Raw genomic sequence first — 18,135 nt, 5'->3', positions numbered from 1 at the left:
GCTTATAGGCTGCCTATCGTAACCTCACTTAATAGGGCTCGATCCTCCTAAGCTGGTAACCGAATACGACGAAATGGGCTAAAAGAAACTCCTCTTATACTATCAATTTGAATTTTTTAGATTCTTCTAACATCATATATATTGATAAGTAAATAAGGATGTAAATGAATTTGTAAAAAAAAACAAATGAAATGACTTAAATTAATCCTTGCGATGTAATGAAAAAATCCATTTGATAAGCATGCATCACTTGTGGTTATGTTGGAGTTTCTAGAAATGAGGAGTTGGTTTATTAAACTAGAATAGGTTAGGTGGTTTGCATCCAGTGTGTTATCAGTTAGTACATTAAAGAAAAAACAAAAACTAAAGAACCAGAAAACTAAACACGTCAAAAGAAATTTCTTTACCTTCTGCACTCCTAAATTTAGACCCATACCCGCTCCTTGAATTGTTTATAAATATGATCTCCGTTCATCCATTCCATAAATCAAACAAATATTTGTAACCACTTCATCAATTTAAGAAACATACACCTTGAGAAATGGATTCCTCAATCGGATATGTAACCTTCATTGCATCATTGCTCTTATGTCTCTCATCGTCTCCAACACCATTTGCAAATGCAAGAGCATCTTCATTAGTTAGAAGTGTTTGCAAGCAAACCCAAGACCAATTCGGCTACAACTACAAGCAATGCGTAAAATCTCTTTGGAAAGATATTCCAACTCGATCAGCATCTAATCTGAAAGATCTTGACACAGCCATTCTTAAATTAGCACTAACAAATGCACAACAAAGCAAAGCTTTCTTTGTCAATACGCTCAACACCACCGACAACAATATTGTTAAGGGCTCCGGAGCAGTAAAACAATGTGCAGATTCATATGATTTTGCAGTAGACGGTTTTGCTTTCTCAATCGGAGGGATCAAAGATAATGACAAATCGGTCTCCGAAATACTCACACAAGTACAAGATGAAATTGTTCGTTGCGGAAAAGCATTGACCTCTACCGAAATTGAACTTCCCTATTTAGTATCTTCGACGAACTTTTTGACCATGTTATATAGGGATGTTGCATTCCTCATTACCTCCCAGTTATTCCATATCTAGAAAAGATACGTGAACAATGTATTAAATTTAGTTCGCATTACTTGAATACTAAATAATATACATATGATTACTCTATATTTAATTTGTAAAAGAAAAGAAAATGAAAAATTACTGTAAGAAAACAAAAAGTTGTTTTAATATTGAATCCTTCTGTGTTGCTCCTTTAGTTGTCCATATTACACACATACCCAAATATACTATACGTTGAATTCTTAAGAACACGATTTGCTATGCATTTTAATCTTGACAGCATCAGTGGAAACTTTCAAGCTATAATTCTTTTATTGATTATACAAATTTGAATAGATGAAGAAAAAAAGGGATGGCAATGTGCATATATAACCATGATAGCATTTCCGATGACCGCACAACATGGAGTCACATTGATACTGATACAATTACACTTTTGAGTTTTGAGGTTTGGATTTTCTTTTTCCCCACTTTTCTACTGCTTTCAGTTTTCAATGAGGTTTGGGTACACAATCATACCAAAAGAAGCCGATTGTCAAGAAAGAGTTCTAAAGTTTGGTCACGTCGAGCACCCTTCCGTTGATAGGATACACGGGTCAAAGTGAAGACTTGAGTTCTGAGACGAAGTTGGCTCCCTCATTGAATTGTCGTGGTGCTGTGGAATCTCGACCTCCATCTCTATGTGTGCAAGAAAGAAACAGAATTTGTTGAGGCAGGTGGGAATTTCAACAATTCAAAGAAAAAACCATGTTCCACCACATTATTCCCGGTTCAATCGTCGGTCCAGAAATCTGAATCGGGATTGTTGAACTGATCTTGGATTGGTCGGGATCGCCAAGTGAGCCACAAGAGTGGGTTGGGCCACGGAAGTGGGACGTTCCATGTGCGGGGCGCTTGGTCGCAGTGCGGAGCTAAGAACGCATTAGATTTGGGCTTAGGGAATGGTCAGCGCAACTCGGATCTACGCTGCTTGGGTAGCGATTTGGGCCTACTCGCGCTGGGCTTGGCTCGGTTGCCCTGCAGCGTGGGCTGCAGATTAGGCCGTCTGTTGGGCTACTTGAGCTGCTGCTACCAGCGCTTGGGCTTGGGCTTGGTCCTGAGTTTGGGCTGCTATAGTGGCAACGCATAAGGCCAAGGTCTGCTACCATGGAGCTGGCCCATTCCCTACTGACATGGTGGTCCCCATGGCTGCCATAGTGGTGGTGCTCCTTGGTGGCAAAGTTGCTCCTTTTGCCGCCACGTTGAGCCTTGTGGATCGTCGTGGTGGGGCTGCATGGCAATCTCCATCACTTGATCCGGATCTTTGAACGTAGGAATTTTCGTTCGTTGTGGTTTCCAAATTTCTTGTCGTTCTACTTTTCTTTTACGTTTATTCAAAGAATTTTTTTATATGAAAAAATTCTAGGAATAAGAACGTACGAAAAATCTACGAATGAACAAAAAATGAGAAACCTTGAATGGGAGAGTCTTCTTCGAGCGTGTGAATCAAACTCTCAATGAAAGCACCAATTTGTGGTTGCAAATTTCCGCCTTCTTCTTTTGGACGAAAATGAACCTACAACACCTTAGGTCAAGGCCAAGAGCCTCACACGCTCACGATGAATTTGGAGGGGGGACTTTGGCCGAAGAACCTCCGATGCCAAAGTTAGAATTTGAGAGAGAAAGTGTATAGAGAATTTTTGGAGAATAATGAACTTAGGTTTTTGGGAGAAATGAGAGCTATTTATAGGGGTGTGGCCGGCCCCTATTTGGAGAAAAGGGGTCCGACCACTTATGGTGGTTTTTGGGTGTAATTGAAAGATATTATGTCAAAATAATATCTTGCAATGAATTAGAAAATTAATTAATTAATTAGGAAATTAATCAATTAATTTAGGTAATTAATCCTAATTTGAATGAATAATTGAGGGTTACCTTGTGGGGAGGATTTGATGAGGATGGATGAAATAGATTTTGAATAAATACCTATTTTGATCACTTTTTACCTTAATTGAGTCGTGATTGTCCACTGCTTGCCCGTGAAAGTTCCGATGTGGCTCAAGTGTAATTTTGTTATTTTTACCTCGCCTCCATAATTTTCTTGATTATTTTTTACTCCACATTATCTGTGTGAGACTTAATGAAATGACGTAAAATAAAAAATAAAAAATTATTCGCATATTATCTATTCTAAAACTAGGGAGCAATTGACTGTTCATTGGGCTACAGTCAATTGTTTGCCCCTCGATTTCATGCTATTTACAACAAAAACCATCAGATCTGGGCTGGGTTGGGAAGGTATTTCTTAAAAGTTAGGGGGTAATTGTGTCCGTGTGTTTGAGCCGAATTTCACTTTATTTACAAAATTGCCACCGCCTTTTCTCTCCCTCTTTCTCTCTCCCGACTCTGTCGATAACCATCCATCAAATCGCCCATCCTTTCCTTTTCTCACTCTGTGAGCTCATTTCCTACAACCCTAGCATTGTTTCTCTCTTATTTCTCTCAAATTCGAGAGACTTCTCTCTCCCATTTCTCTCAACCTAGCCCCAGCGCTGCTCACCCCATTCCTCTTCATCATCTCAGTTAAATCCGTTCAACAATCACCGATGCACCTCCACACGAACCCATATCGAATTTTCCTCCTGCCCACGAACCAACCTCCATTTCGTGGATCCACCTTCGTTGCAAGTCGCCGACACCCACAAATGAACTCAGATACGACCATCAAAAGTAGGGCGGAGCTCTTGAAGATGTCAGATTTGAGAAGGGAAAAGGTAAAGTTTCGTACTTTAGTGTTTGATCCTGAAGTAGATTGAATTTTCACTCTCTCGATTAAATTCTTCTCCTTCCCAAATTTTCTACTCATATCTAAAAAATTCCAGGAGCGGAGCGGAATTTAAAATGCGCGAGCTCTGCTTCCAGGCCTCCCCGAAACGCTTGCAGGTCAGTCGTCCGAACCGATTTCTGAATTTTGGATGTATTGCGTTTGAAAATGCCAAAAATTAATTGTTTTGTTGGAGTCCGATTGATTTCGAAGGATCGGCGGTGGCTTTTAAATTTGTATTTGTATTTGGTGCTTAATTTAAAAAATTGGAGTGAGTTTGGTGTGGATCCGAGCTAAATTAAGTAATTAATTGACTCTGCAATTTTAAAATTTTTTCATTTGAATTTTGTTTCAGCAATTTCAGCTCAATTTCTATGTTTTATGAATTTTAATTTTAATTAATGCTTTTGTGGAAAGAAATTTGAATTTGAATTTTTATGTTGTTTAATAGAAAGGTAGGTGGTTGGATGGGAGTGGACGTAGGAGTAGGAAGTGTTACGAGGAGGGGAGGTAGTAGCCTCATCTGCTGTGTTGCAGTAGTGAAGTGATTAGACGTCGGTATGGCATCTGCTAGCCTAGGGAATGGTGGAGTTGGCAGTTCAAGGTATGTTAGACAATAGATATGGCATAAATGATAAGCCATTTTCCCTCTCTGCAAGTGTTAACCTCACCCTGTATGGGATTATGAAAAGGAGGGGCTTTCTTTTGCTTTGCGTTGCAAGGGATAGAAGGAGACTTAATTTACTATATTAGCCTTATGAGTTTACGGACCTTCTAATATTTCATAGTGGGCCTGGAAGTGATTTTCCTGGAACGGGAAAGGTAATCGAGATTAGTCTCTGATTGTTTGATCATCCTATATATATTTGATGAAGCTTCAACTAGCTTCTACCAGACAACCCCTCATTTCTTTATGGTAATTAAGCTTCATCTCTAATTGTTTATTGTCTGATTAGATTATTATAATATTTGGGTTGTTGGATATGTTGGATTTGAATTGATTTTTTGTTTTCATATTTCATAGTGATGGATTTTCGAATGAAATGCACTCAACCCTAAATTCCAGTGGGGGTGGCTGAAGCAGTTGCCGGATATGACTTATGGCAGCCAAGGTTCCTTTATTGTCATGCTTTTAGTTTTATAAAATATGACAAGTTGATATAAATATATATGTATATAGAGAACTTACATCTCTTGATAGATTGTGTTGCTAGATAGTTTTTCACTTTCCTGCTCAAAATAAGTTTATCATGTTATGCTGTCCAACTATTGATTTGGAACAACGTTATGTAAATACTTTATTCTGTCCAACTATTGATTTGGAACAACGTTCTGTAAATACTTTTCACACCATACTTATAACACATTAGTCCTGTATTTGAAAACTTATATACAATACTTATAATTCGGATGAAGAGATCCCAATCTTTGTTTTTGGGAGTTTTTTTTATGCTTTGCTTTTTGAGCGAATCTTTGTTTATCATTTTTTATCATAACAGATCATATGGTGTTACTATCCGTTCTTTTAGTTGTTAAAATCTGCTTTTTTGAGTTGTACATGGAACTCTTGACGTAGAATTAGTAAAATGCAGGTGCAGAATGAACAACTAATCAATGTGAGAGAAGCTTTTAATTTTTTTGGGTTCAATTTTAAATGGGTTGTTATCAACCATTGAATTGCTTTTGGAGTTTTCATTTGATAAGAGAGATGGGGGATTCTTTTGGGTGAAACTTTTAATCCGTGAGATTTTTAGTTAGGTTGTGTTGTGGGTTTTTGCAAATTTCTACCGTGTTTATGCATGCATTTTTTGTTATAGATATGGAAGAAAATAGCATTACAGGGTGTTGAGGGTTTGTTGGTGGGGGAAGGCAGCAGCGTTAAGATTTTGCAGGTGAGATATTAGGGTGAGAGAAAAAGGGAACAAAGAGAATCGAAGACACATTTGGGAATAGGGGTTAGCAAAACAGGGGAAAAGAATATGACAGAGGAATGGACTCTTAATTTTTTCTTAACTGGTTTGAGATTTTGCTTGCCTTTAGGGTCGTCGTTGGCGTCAAGCATTTGGTGTCAAGCGGTGTCTGTTTTTTAATAACTTTTATTATTAATTTTTATGTCATTTGCGATTTTGTGTCCTAGGATTTTTGAATTTTAACGTTCATTATTGGTTTTTAAATTTTTTTTTTCTTCGTTTGTTTGTTTTATATGTTGTGTTTGTGCTGAGACACTGTTTTGCAAGTTCTCCTTCCATTGGGACCGCTGCATTTTTAAAGTGTTGAGGGTGAGATTTATATACTTTAAACACTCCATTTTTTTTTCCAAATATGCGCGTTTGGTTCTCTTCGGTTTTAAATGTTTAAAATTAAATGGTTATTTGGATAAAATGGTTTATTAGTTTATCTTATGTGTTGTGATCAGGAATTCAATTGGATTGGGTAAATGCTTTATCAATTTACGTTATAGGGAATTTTGTGTATTATGGTTTGTGAGTTTTATTGCTCATCGTTTGTTCTTTTTTCTTTGTTTGCCGGTTTCTTTTGCTGGGGATCACTACAGTTTGGGAGTCAAAATGACCACACTACCCCGTCAAGGGTTCAGATCTTGCCGTCAGGTGATATGAGAGAGGGGGTTTGATTGCCCAATTGGTTGTTTCATCAATTAATTGTGTGCAAACATTTATGTGTAATTTTTTACTTCTTCCACTTAAATGGTAAGATCAAATTAAGCTAAGAACTTTGGGTTTTGTAAATGTTGTGTAATTTAATTATTCATATTATCAATTAATTTTGAGCAAACATTTCTGGGTAGTTGTTAATTTCCCTCAATATTTGATAATAATTAAATTAAAGCTGAGAACTTTGTATTTTGTTCATTACCTGCCGTAGATTTTACTTGACAGAGAAAATGTATTTTCCTTGATATTATTCATGTTTTGTTTTCTTTCAGATCGCATTGTAATGGGTCTCTTTGGAAAAACAATTCTTAAGACCAATTGTGAGGTTTGTTCTTATATCGTACATGAGTGTTTTTATAACTCTTTTGCACAATTGTTAGTATTTGTAGTTGTGATTGGTGTTGTCTTGCATGTTTGTCTTGAAGAAATAAGACATTACTTTTGATAAACCATATTGGGAGTGAAGGAATCTCTTTTTGACCTGGTCATCTTGGAGTACATTTCTACTAACTTGGTACACTATGGAAATTCATGAACTCTTTTAATGCATTCAAAATATTATTTTGTATGATTTTTTACATACGTTTGTGGATGAAGGGTTTAGGTGCTCTGAAAATGCCCACCCTTATTTTTTTTACACCAAGTGTATATGGCAACCCAGGCATTCCAACTTGCTCAGGTACTTCAATCTTTTCAGTTTTTGGTAATTTTTGCCCCTGTTTGGTTGCTGGGAAGGAGAGGGAAAATAAGGGAAATCATCAAAGTTGATACATATCATTTGTTTTTAGTCACATTGATTTTTATTGTGAGAAATTATGTGATTATTTTTTTATAATTACCTGTGGAATTGAATAGTATTAGCTAAAGCTCTCCCACTGCTCAGTTGCATCTATATTAAGAAATTGCTGAGTAGATGGACTACAAAACTCAAATTCCCTCCTTCTGTATATTTGCAGTTGCTTTTCCGTGTAAATCTTCTCTTGCAAAGAAATTCAAAGGCCTCTAATTGTATTCATGGACTATAACTGTAATTATACAATGTACATTATTATTTAAATATAAAAAGGTATAATTTATATATAGTCAATTTAGACTCATTAAAATATACAATCTTTAAATACAAAAGTAAATTTGAAAGAAGTTGAAGTAATATATGAATGCTATGTGATTTATTATGTTCAAAATTGAAATTGGAATCATGCTGTTCTTTGATATGAATGAAGTGTGGTGTTCTCCTTCAAAAAGTTGAAATTAGGTCTCTCCATCCCCTTCTTTTCCCAGGGACATACTTCATTTAAGGAAAAGCCTGAAATAATGTTGTCAAGTGCTATACTGAAGCTATCAGATTGAACATGATGTGTGCAACTTAGATTGCAACCATGCAATTGCTTACTTGGAGGTAATAGTCATTCTATTGCATGCATATCTTTAGAATCTTTGTTTTTTATAACTATTGGTGAAAGCACTGCAGACCAAATCATGTTATATATGCTTATTGTAAACAGTTATGTTTGTAAATTTGAAGCCCAAATTAACATAATTTTCTCCCCTGTTTGACCACGCATTTATGAATGTTGGATTAAAATGTGTTTATTTTTGGGAAGAAATGAGACGGTTGGTTTGAGTTTTAGAAGCCTTTGTTTTTCTGCCTTATATGGCAATGAAAAAAAAGGGGGAAAACATTGATCTTAATTGTAATTTCCAATTCTTTACGCTGTTAGTAGTTAAAATTAGGGGAATGGCTATTAATATAATTTTTGGTGTATTTCAAGCTTCTAATTCACAAACTGAGTGAAGGTCACAATAAGTATTAGTCACTACGAGAGTGTTGGACTATCCTCATTCTGGAACCAGGTTTAAGAAGCCCCTGACAATGACATTGAAACGGGTTTATAACCCTCTTCTTTTCGTCTTTTAGTCTTTCGCTTACTCGAGCATATGCTGTCATTTAAAATTAGTGGTCTGGTTAATGTACCTGCAGTATCAGTAGTTCCTCTCTTTTTAATGGAGTGATTCCCTTTCTTGGGCATGTAAAATCTTGGTGTCTGTAAATGCACACATCACATGACTTTTAACACAAGGGGTAAGCTCTGAATTTAATGAATTGTTCAACTTTGAATTTAATGAATTGTGGTGTTTTATCTTCTGAATTTCTAACCTATTAATATTGGAAGACCTAAAAGATTATTCCAATGTATTGTTTCTGGATTTATTCAAATTAGTAGTGAAATGATGGTATTTATAAATTTTAATTTTTTTTTTCTATGATTTACATGTTGATGCAGATTTATTCTCTACGATTCTCTGGTTAGGGTAAGCATTTTGGTGAGCTTTGATTTTGTGAGGGTAAGCTCTTAATCTTTCCTCTATCGTTTTGTAGTTCATCCTATTGTTTTAATTTAGAGCTATTTTAATGCTTTTATGTTTGTCGTTCCGTGCTGGGAAATTGGAAAGCTCTGGAAACAATATAGTTCTTGAGCTAATGTGAAGATTTTGGGTTGAACATTGTGCTGTGAAGATATTGGGTTTAATATTTGATTCCGTTTTTCATTTTGCACTTACAAAAACAGAGGATTGTGGTTAATTATTGTGATGTGAAGCTTCTATTTGATGACGACTTAATGAGTAGCGATGTAAATTAAACTACGTATTTTATGGATCAATTCACATATCTCTTGCTTTTTCTTTCATTTGGAGATAATTGTGTAAATGTGTGGTTTTGTGAGCGTTACTCATGTAAAACATGCGTTCTCTAAATTGTTACATTTAAGAATGCGATTGTATCGCTGTAGCATTTTCAGTTAAATTTTCTATGAATATTATTCATGATTTGAAAATCCGCAGCAAAGCGCGGGCAGTCCTGCTAGTTATCTATTCTAAAACTAGGGAGCAATTGACTGTTCATTGGGCTACAGTCAATTGTTTGCCCCTCGATTTCACGCTATTTACAACAAAAGCCATCAGATCTGGGCTGGGTTGGGAAGGTATTTCTTAAAAGTTAGGGGGTAATTGTGTCCGTGTGTTTGAGCCGAATTTCACTTTATTTACAAAATTGCCACCGCCTTTTCTCTCCCTCTTTCTCTCTCCCGACTCTGTCGATAACCATCCATCAAATCGCCCATCCTTTCCTTTTCTCACTCTATGAGCTCATTTCCTACAACCCTAGCACTGTTTCTCTCTTATTTCTCTCAAATTCGAGACTTCTCTCTCCCATTTCTCTCAACCTAGCCCCAGCGCTGCTCACCCCATTCCTCTTCATCATCTCAGTTAAATCCATTCAACAATCACCGATGCACCTCCACACGAACCCATATCGAATTTTCCTCTTGCCCACGAACCAACCTCCATTTCGTGGATCCACCTTTGTTGCAAGTCGCCGACACCCACAAATGAACTCAGATACGACCATCAAAAGTAGGGCGGAGCTCTCGAAGATGTCAGATTTGAGAAGGGAAAAGGTAAAGTTTCGTACTTTAGTGTTTGATCCTGAAGTAGATTGAATTTTCACTCTCTCGATTAAATTCTTCTCCTTCCCAAATTTTCTACTCATATCTAAAAAATTCCAGGAGCGGAGCGGAATTTAAAATGCGCGAGCTCTGCTTCCAGGCCTCCCCAAAACGCTTGCAGGTCAGTCGTCCGAACCGATTTCTGAATTTTGGATGTATTGCGTTTGAAAATGCCGAAAATTAATTGTTTTGTTGGAGTCCGATTGATTTCGAAGGATCGGCGGTGGTTTTTAAATTTGTATTTGTATTTGGTGCTTAATTTAAAAAATTGGAGTGAGTTTGGTGTGGATCCGAGCTAAATTAAGTAATTAATTGACTCTGCAATTTTAAAATTTTTTCATTTGAATTTTGTTTCAGCAATTTCAGCTCAATTTCTATGTTTTATGAATTTTAATTTTAATTAATGCTTTTGTGGAAAGAAATTTGAATTTGAATTTTTATGTTGTTTAATAGAAAGGTAGGTGCTTGGATGGGAGTGGACGTAGGAGCAGGAAGTGTTACGAGGAGGGGAGGTAGTAGCCTCATCTGCTGTGTTGCAGTAGTGAAGTGATTAGACGTCGGTATGGCATCTGCTAGCCTAGGGAATGGTGGAGTTGGCAGTTCAAGGTATGTTAGACAATAGATATGGCATAAGTGATAAGCCATTTTCCCTCTCTGCAAGTGTTAACCTCACCCTGTATGGGATTATGAAAAGGAGGGGCTTTCTTTTGCTTTGCGTTGCAAGGGATAGAAGGAGACTTAATTTACTATATTAGCCTTATGAGTTAACGGACCTTCTAATATTTCATAGTGGGCCTGGAAGTGATTTTCCTGGAACGGGAAAGGTAATCGAGATTAGTCTCTGATTGTTTGATCATCCTATATATATTTGATGAAGCTTCAACTAGCTTTTACCAGACAACCCCTCATTTCTTTATGGTAATTAAGCTTCATCTCTAATTGTTTATTGTCTGATTAGATTATTATAATATTTGGGTTGTTGGATATGTTGGATTTGAATTGATTTTTTGTTTTCATATTTCATAGTGATGGATTTTCGAATGAAATGCACTCAACCCTAAATTCCAGTGGGGGTGGCTGAAGCAGTTGCCGGATATGACTTATGGCAGCCAAGGTTCCTTTATTGTCATGCTTTTAGTTTTATAAAATATGACAAGTTGATATAAATATATATATGTATATGGAGAACTTACATCTCTTGATAGATTGTGTTGCTAGATAGTTTTTCACTTTCCTGCTCAAAATAAGTTTATCATGTTATGCTGTCCAACTATTGATTTGGAACAACGTTATGTAAATACTTTATTCTGTCCAACTATTGATTTGGAACAACGTTCTGTAAATACTTTTCACACCATACTTATAACACATTAGTCCTGTATTTGAAGACTTATATACAATACTTATAATTCGGATGAAGAGATCCCAATCTTTGTTTTTGGGAGTTTTTTTATGCTTTGCTTTTTGAGCGAATCTTTGTTTATCATTTTTTATCATGACACGGTCATATGGTGTTACTGTCCGTTCTTTTAGTTGTTAAAATCTGCTTTTTTGAGTTGTACATGAACTCTTAACGTAGAATTAGTAAAATGCAGGTGCAGAATGAACAACTAATCAATGTGAGAGAAGCTTTTAATTTTTTTGGGTTCAATTTTAAATGGGTTGTTATCAACCATTGAATTGCTTTTGGAGTTTTCATTTGATAAGAGAGATGGGGGATTCTTTTGGGTGAAACTTTTAATCCGTGAGATTTTTAGTTAGGTTGTGTTGTGGGTTTTTGCAAATTTCTACCGTGTTTATGCATGCATTTTTTGTTATAGATATGGAAGAAAATAGCATTACAGGGTGTTGAGGGTTTGTTGGTGGGGGAAGGCAGCAGCGTTAAGATTTTGCAGGTGAGATATTAGGGTGAGAGAAAAAGGGAACAAAGAGAATCGAAGACACATTTGGGAATAGGGGTTAGTAAAACAGGGGAAAAGAATATGACAGAGGAATGGACTCTTAATTTTTTCTTAACTGGTTTGAGATTTTGCTTGCCTTTGGGGTCGTCGTTGGCGTCAAGCATTTGGTGTCAAGCGGTGTCTGTTTTTTAATAACTTTTATTATTAATTTTTATGTCGTTTGCGATTTTGTGTCCTAGGATTTTTGAATTTTAACGTTCATTATTGGTTTTTAAATTTTTTTTTTCTTCGTTTGTTTGTTTTATATGTTGTGTTTGTGCTGAGACACTGTTTTGCAAGTTCTCCTTCCATTGGGACCGCTGCATTTTTAAAGTGTTGAGGGTGAGATTTATATACTCAAAACACTCCATTTTTTTTTTCCAAATATGCGCGTTTGGTTCTCTTCGGTTTTAAATGTTTAAAATTAAATGGTTATTTGGATAAAATGGTTTATTAGTTTATCTTATGTGTTGTGATCAGGAATTCAATTGGATTGGGTAAAATGCTTTATCAATTTACGTTATAGGGAATTTTGTGTATTATGGTCTGTGAGTTTTATTGCTCATCGTTTGTTCTTTTTTCTTTGTTTGCCGGTTTCTTTTGCTAGGGATCACTACAGTTTGGGAGTCAAAATGACCACACTACCCCGTCAAGGGTTCAGATCTTGCCGTCAGGTGATATGAGAGAGGGGGTTTGATTGCCCAATTGGTTGTTTCATCAATTAATTGTGTGCAAACATTTATGTGTAATTTTTTACTTCTTCCACTTAAAAGGTAAGATCAAATTAAGCTAAGAACTTTGGGTTTTGTAAATGTTGTGTAATTTAATTATTCATATTATCAATTAATTTTGAGCAAACATTTCTGGGTAGTTGTTAATTTCCCTCAATATTTGATAATAATTAAATTAAAGCTGAGAACTTTGTATTTTGTTCATTACCTGCCGTAGATTTTACTTGACAGAGAAAATGTATTTTCCTTGATATTATTCATGTTTTGTTTTCTTTCAGATCGCATTGTAATGGGTCTCTTTGGAAAAACAATTCTTAAGACCAATTGTGAGGTTTGTTCTTATATCGTACATGAGTGTTTTTATAACTCTTTTGCACAATTGTTAGTATTTGTAGTTGTGATTGGTGTTGTCTTGCATGTTTGTCTTGAAGAAATAAGACATTACTTTTGATAAACCATATTGGGAGTGAAGGAATCTCTTTTTGACCTGGTCATCTTGGAGTACATTTCTACTAACTTGGTACACTATGGAAATTCATGAACTCTTTTAATGCATTCAAAATATTATTTTGTATGATTTTTTACATACGTTTGTGGATGAAGGGTTTAGGTGCTCTGAAAATGCCCACCCTTATTTTTTTTACACCAAGTGTATATGGCAACCCAGGCATTCCAACTTGCTCAGGTACTTCAATCTTTTCAGTTTTTGGTAATTTTTGCCCCTGTTTGGTTGCTGGGAAGGAGAGGGAAAATAAGGGAAATCATCAAAGTTGATACATATCATTTGTTTTTAGTCACATTGATTTTTATTGTGAGAAATTATGTGATTATTTTTTTATAATTACCTGTGGAATTGAATAGTATTAGCTAAAGCTCTCCCACTGCTCAGTTGCATCTATATTAAGAAATTGCTGAGTAGATGGACTACAAAACTCAAATTCCCTCCTTCTGTATATTTGCAGTTGCTTTTCCATGTAAATCTTCTCTTGCAAAGAAATTCAAAGGCCTCTAATTGTATTCATGGACTATAACTGTAATTATACAATGTACATTATTATTTAAATATAAAAAGGTATAATTTATATATAGTCAATTTAGACTCATTAAAATATACAATCTTTAAATACAAAAGTAAATTTGAAAGAAGTTGAAGTAATATATGAATGCTATGTGATTTATTATGTTCAAAATTGAAATTGGAATCATGCTGTTCTTTGATATGAATGAAGTGTGGTGTTCTCCTTCAAAAAGTTGAAATTAGGTCTCTCCATCCCCTTAATTTCATTTTCTATTAGCAAAGAACTGGGATACCAATGTACTTATGTGTATTGTTTCAATTTCTATGTTTGCTAATCTTTTCCCAGGGAAATACTTCATTTAAGGAAAAGCCTGAAATAATGTTGTCAAGTGCTATATTGAAGCTATCAGATTGAACATGATGTGTGCAACTTAGATTGCAACCATGCAATTGCTTACTTGGAGGTAATAGTCATTCTATTGCATGCATATCTTTAGAATCTTTGTTTTTTATAACTATTGGTGAAAGCACTGCAGACCAAATCATGTTATATATGCTTATTGTAAACAGTTATGTTTGTAAATTTGAAGCCCAAATTAACATAATTTTCTCCCCTGTTTGACCACGCATTTATGAATGTTGGATTAAAATGTGTTTATTTTTGGGAAGAAATGAGACGGTTGGTTTGAGTTTTAGAAGCCTTTGTTTTTCTGCCTTTTATGGCAATGAAAAAAAAGGGGGAAAACATTGATCTTAATTGTAATTTCCAATTCTTTACGCTGTTAGTAGTTAAAATTAGGGGAATGACTATTAATATAATTTTTGGTGTATTTCAAGCTTCTAATTCACAAACTGAGTGAAGGTCACAATAAGTATTAGTCACTACGAGAGTGTTAGACTATCCTCATTCTGGAACCAGGTTTAAGAGGCCCCTGACAATGACATTGAAACGGGTATATAACCCTCTTCTTTTCGTCTTTTAGTCTTTCGCTTACTCGAGCATATGTTGTCATTTAAAATTAGTGGTCTGGTTAATGTACCTGCAGTATCAGTAGTTCCTCTCTTTTTAATGGAGTGATTCCCTTTCTTGGGCATGTAAAATCTTGGTGTTTGTAAATGCACACATCACATGACTTTTAACACAAGGGGTAAGCTCTGAATTTAATGAATTGTTCAACTTTGAATTTAATGAATTGTGGTGTTTTATCTTCTGAATTTCTAACCTATTAATATTGGAAGACCTAAAAGATTATTCCAATGTATTGTTTCTGGATTTATTCAAATTAGTAGTGAAATGATGGTATTTATAAATTTTAATTTTTTTTCTATGATTTACATGTTGATGCAGATTTATTCTCTACGATTCTCTGGTTAGGGTAAGCATTTTGGTGAGCTTTGATTTTGTGAGGGTAAGCTCTTAATCTTTCCTCTATCGTTTTGTAGTTCATCCTATTGTTTTAATTTAGAGCTATTTTAATGCTTTTATGTTTGTCGTTCCGTGCTGGGAAATTGGAAAGCTCTGGAAACAATATAGTTCTTGAGCTAATGTGAAGATTTTGGGTTGAACATTGTGCTGTGAAGATATTGGGTTTAATATTTGATTCCGTTTTTCATTTTGCACTTACAAAAACAGAGGATTGTGGTTAATTATTGTGATGTGAAGCTTCTATTTGATGACGACTTAATGAGTAGCGATGTAAATTAAACTACGTATTTTATGGATCAATTCACATATCTCTTGCTTTTTCTTTCATTTGGAGATAATTGTGTAAATGTGTGGTTTTGTGAGCGTTACTCATGTAAAACATGCATTCTCTAAATTGTTACATTTAAGAATGCGATTATATCGCTGTAGCATTTTCAGTTAAATTTTCTATGAATATTATTCATGATTTGAAAACCCGCAGCAAAGCGCGGGCAGTCCTGCTAGTATCAAACTATAATTGAAAACATGTAAGAAGCCAAGTAGCGCTAAATTTTAAATTTTGGTACTTTTGTAAGCATGGATAAAACTAGAGCACAAAAGTTTCCCACAAGAAATTTCTTTATCAGTTAAATTAAGGCTAACTAATGATCATTATTATAATCGAAGGATTGATTCTTAAGAGATCTGCGTAAAGAAACAAGGGAACGACGAAAACACTAACGCTTGGTAGAAGAATTCGATGTCACCAGAACAGGCGAATAATGGACATAAGGATTGTTTGCCTGGGCTGTGCCTGGAGTTTCAGAGGGACGACTATCCTTATGATAAGGGTCTGTCTCGGTATACAGCAACAAAAAGAGAGAAAAGAATTGCCGATGAATGGTTAGGAAAAGGTTATGAAGACATTCAGATGCCGTCGCACTTAAAAGCAATAAATAATATGCCAACTTTTGTCTAGTGAAGCATATTGTTGGATATTGTTTCATATATACTTTTCCGTTTTCGCTTATGATAGACACACTTAAATTTGTTATAAATTTGTTGAGATTCTTCCGAAGTCTATATATTATTTTTATCGAGAAGTAAATATGAATGTAGATGAATTTGTAAAAAGCAAATGAAATGGCCTAAATTAATCCTTCCGAAGTAATAAAATAAAATAAAATCCTCTTGTTAAGCATGCTTCACTTTTTGTCATGTTTTAGAAAGGAGAAGCTGGTTTCAGTACAAAACAAATTAAACCAGAATAGGTTTGGTGGTTTGCATCCAAAGCGATGTGTTCGTCTCTCTTTGCGATAGTTCTTTGATGTTTTCAATAATTTGTAGTACTTTATAATTTATTTACATTTATTTTTTGCATTTTAAGTTTCTCCATTACAAGTATAGTTTATTTATTTATTTTAAGTATAAATATGCACCTATTTATATGTCATATAATAAATCTAATAAAGATATTTAAAAAAAAAAAAAAAACTAGGCCAACAGTTAGGACCCTAACGGCTGCTCGATAATGGTCTAGCGATGTTTAAAGCATAGGTGTGAACGGAATATTTCTGGAAATCAAACACAAAATGTCTTGATTATACTCCTTTGGCTGATTTCCGAATCACCCTTGTGATTATTCCTTCGAATGGCGCAAAGCCCAGGTTTGAATGTTATAACTCACAACCCTTAGGTTGGATAAACTTTTCGGAGGTCGAACAAGGTGTTGGACTTCTGGGTCAGGGATCCGTGTCCCTATGCCCCTAGGCCACCTATAATAACCGTGCTTAATATTGCTTGAGCCTCCCAAATTGCTAACTAAACACAACGAAATGGGCTAAAAGATACTCCGCTAACACTATCAATTTAAATTTTTTAGATTCTTCTAACATCATATATATTGATAAGTAAATATGGATGTAGATGAATTTGTCAAAAAACAAATGAAATGGCCAAATTAATCATTGCAATGGAATTAAAAAAAAATTACTTTTGATAAGCATGCATCACTTTTGGATATGTGGGAGTTTCTAGAAAGGATGAGTTGGTTAATTAAACTAGAATGGGTTTTGTGGTTTGCATCCAATGTGTTATTAGTTAGTACGTAAGAGAGAAAACAAAAACTAAGGGGCCAGAAAACTAAACACGTCAAAAGACATGGGTTTCTTTACCATATGCGCTCCTAAATTTAGACCCATACCCCCTCCTTGAGTTGTTTATAATATGATCTCAATTCATCCATTGCTTAAACCAAACAAATAATTTATAATCACTTTAGCATCAATTTAAGAAACATACACCTTGAGCAATGGAGTCCTCAATCGGATATGCAACTTTCATTGCATCCTTGCTCATATGTCTCTCTTCGTTTCCAACACCATTTGCAAATGCACGAGCGTCTCCATTAATTAGAAGTGTTTGCAAGCAAACCCAAGACCAATTTGGCTACAACTACAAGCAATGCATAAAATCTCTTTGGAAGGATATTCCAACTCGATCAGCATCTAATCTCAAAGATCTGGACACAGCCATTCTTAAGTTAGCACTAATAAATGCACAACAAAGCAAAGCTTTCTTTGTCAATGCACTCAACACCACCGGCAACAATATTGTTAAGGGCTCCGGAGCAGTAAAACAATGTGCAGATTCATATGATTTTGCAGTAGACGGTTTCGCTTTCTCAGTGGGAGGGATCAAAGATAATGACAAATCGGTCTCCCAAATACTCACACAAGTACAAGACGAAATTGTTAGTTGCGAAAAGGCATTGACCTCTACCGAAATTGAACTTCCTTATTTAGTATCTTCGACAAACTTTTTGACCATGTTATATAGGGATGTTACATTCCTCATTACTTCCCAGTTATTCCATATCTAGAAAAGATAAGTGAACAATGTATTAAATTCAGTACGCATTACTTAAATACTAAATAATATACATATAATTAATTTATGTTTAATTTGTAAAAGAAAAGA

At 35.1% G+C, this 18,135-nt stretch overlaps 2 protein-coding genes and 1 long non-coding RNA gene across 52 annotated transcripts; all 3 read left to right on the top strand.

The window, feature by feature from the left end:
- The first annotated feature begins 541 nt into the window (after positions 1-541).
- On the top strand, positions 542-1,111 carry LOC125470373. The gene has a single exon (XM_048569335.1). The coding sequence runs from the start codon at positions 542-544 to the stop codon at positions 1,109-1,111; it is 570 nt and encodes a 189-aa protein (XP_048425292.1).
- A 2,465-nt stretch (positions 1,112-3,576) lies between these two features.
- On the top strand, positions 3,577-15,698 carry LOC125470312. Of its 50 annotated transcripts, none has more exons than XR_007252639.1 (15): positions 3,577-3,834; positions 3,943-4,003; positions 4,336-4,488; positions 4,909-4,996; positions 6,439-7,235; positions 7,838-7,955; positions 8,842-8,902; positions 9,401-10,014; positions 10,123-10,183; positions 10,516-10,668; positions 11,089-11,176; positions 12,622-14,215; positions 14,589-14,704; positions 15,100-15,160; positions 15,659-15,694. It is a non-coding gene; the product is annotated as an uncharacterized LOC125470312 (long non-coding RNA). The 50 variants fall into 50 exon arrangements; XR_007252622.1 differs by lacking the exons at positions 14,589-14,704; positions 15,659-15,694 and having other exon boundaries at positions 6,439-6,493; positions 6,829-6,881; positions 7,154-7,235; positions 15,100-15,504; XR_007252609.1 differs by lacking the exons at positions 14,589-14,704; positions 15,659-15,694 and having other exon boundaries at positions 6,439-6,493; positions 6,829-6,881; positions 6,982-7,235; positions 15,100-15,504.
- A 1,769-nt stretch (positions 15,699-17,467) lies between these two features.
- On the top strand, positions 17,468-18,037 carry LOC125470372. Its single transcript, XM_048569334.1, has one exon. It carries the CDS (start codon positions 17,468-17,470, stop codon positions 18,035-18,037), a length of 570 nt encoding a protein of 189 aa, XP_048425291.1.
- Positions 18,038-18,135: the final 98 nt, after the last annotated feature.

Source organism: the organism of the source record quoted next, unplaced genomic scaffold (assembly GCF_019419815.1).
Source record: "Pyrus x bretschneideri cultivar Hongxiangsu unplaced genomic scaffold, Pyrus_bretschneideri_v1 Contig5, whole genome shotgun sequence".
Lineage (NCBI taxonomy): Eukaryota > Viridiplantae > Streptophyta > Magnoliopsida > Rosales > Rosaceae > Pyrus > Pyrus x bretschneideri.
This window is presented reverse-complemented; position numbering and strand designations above follow the sequence as displayed.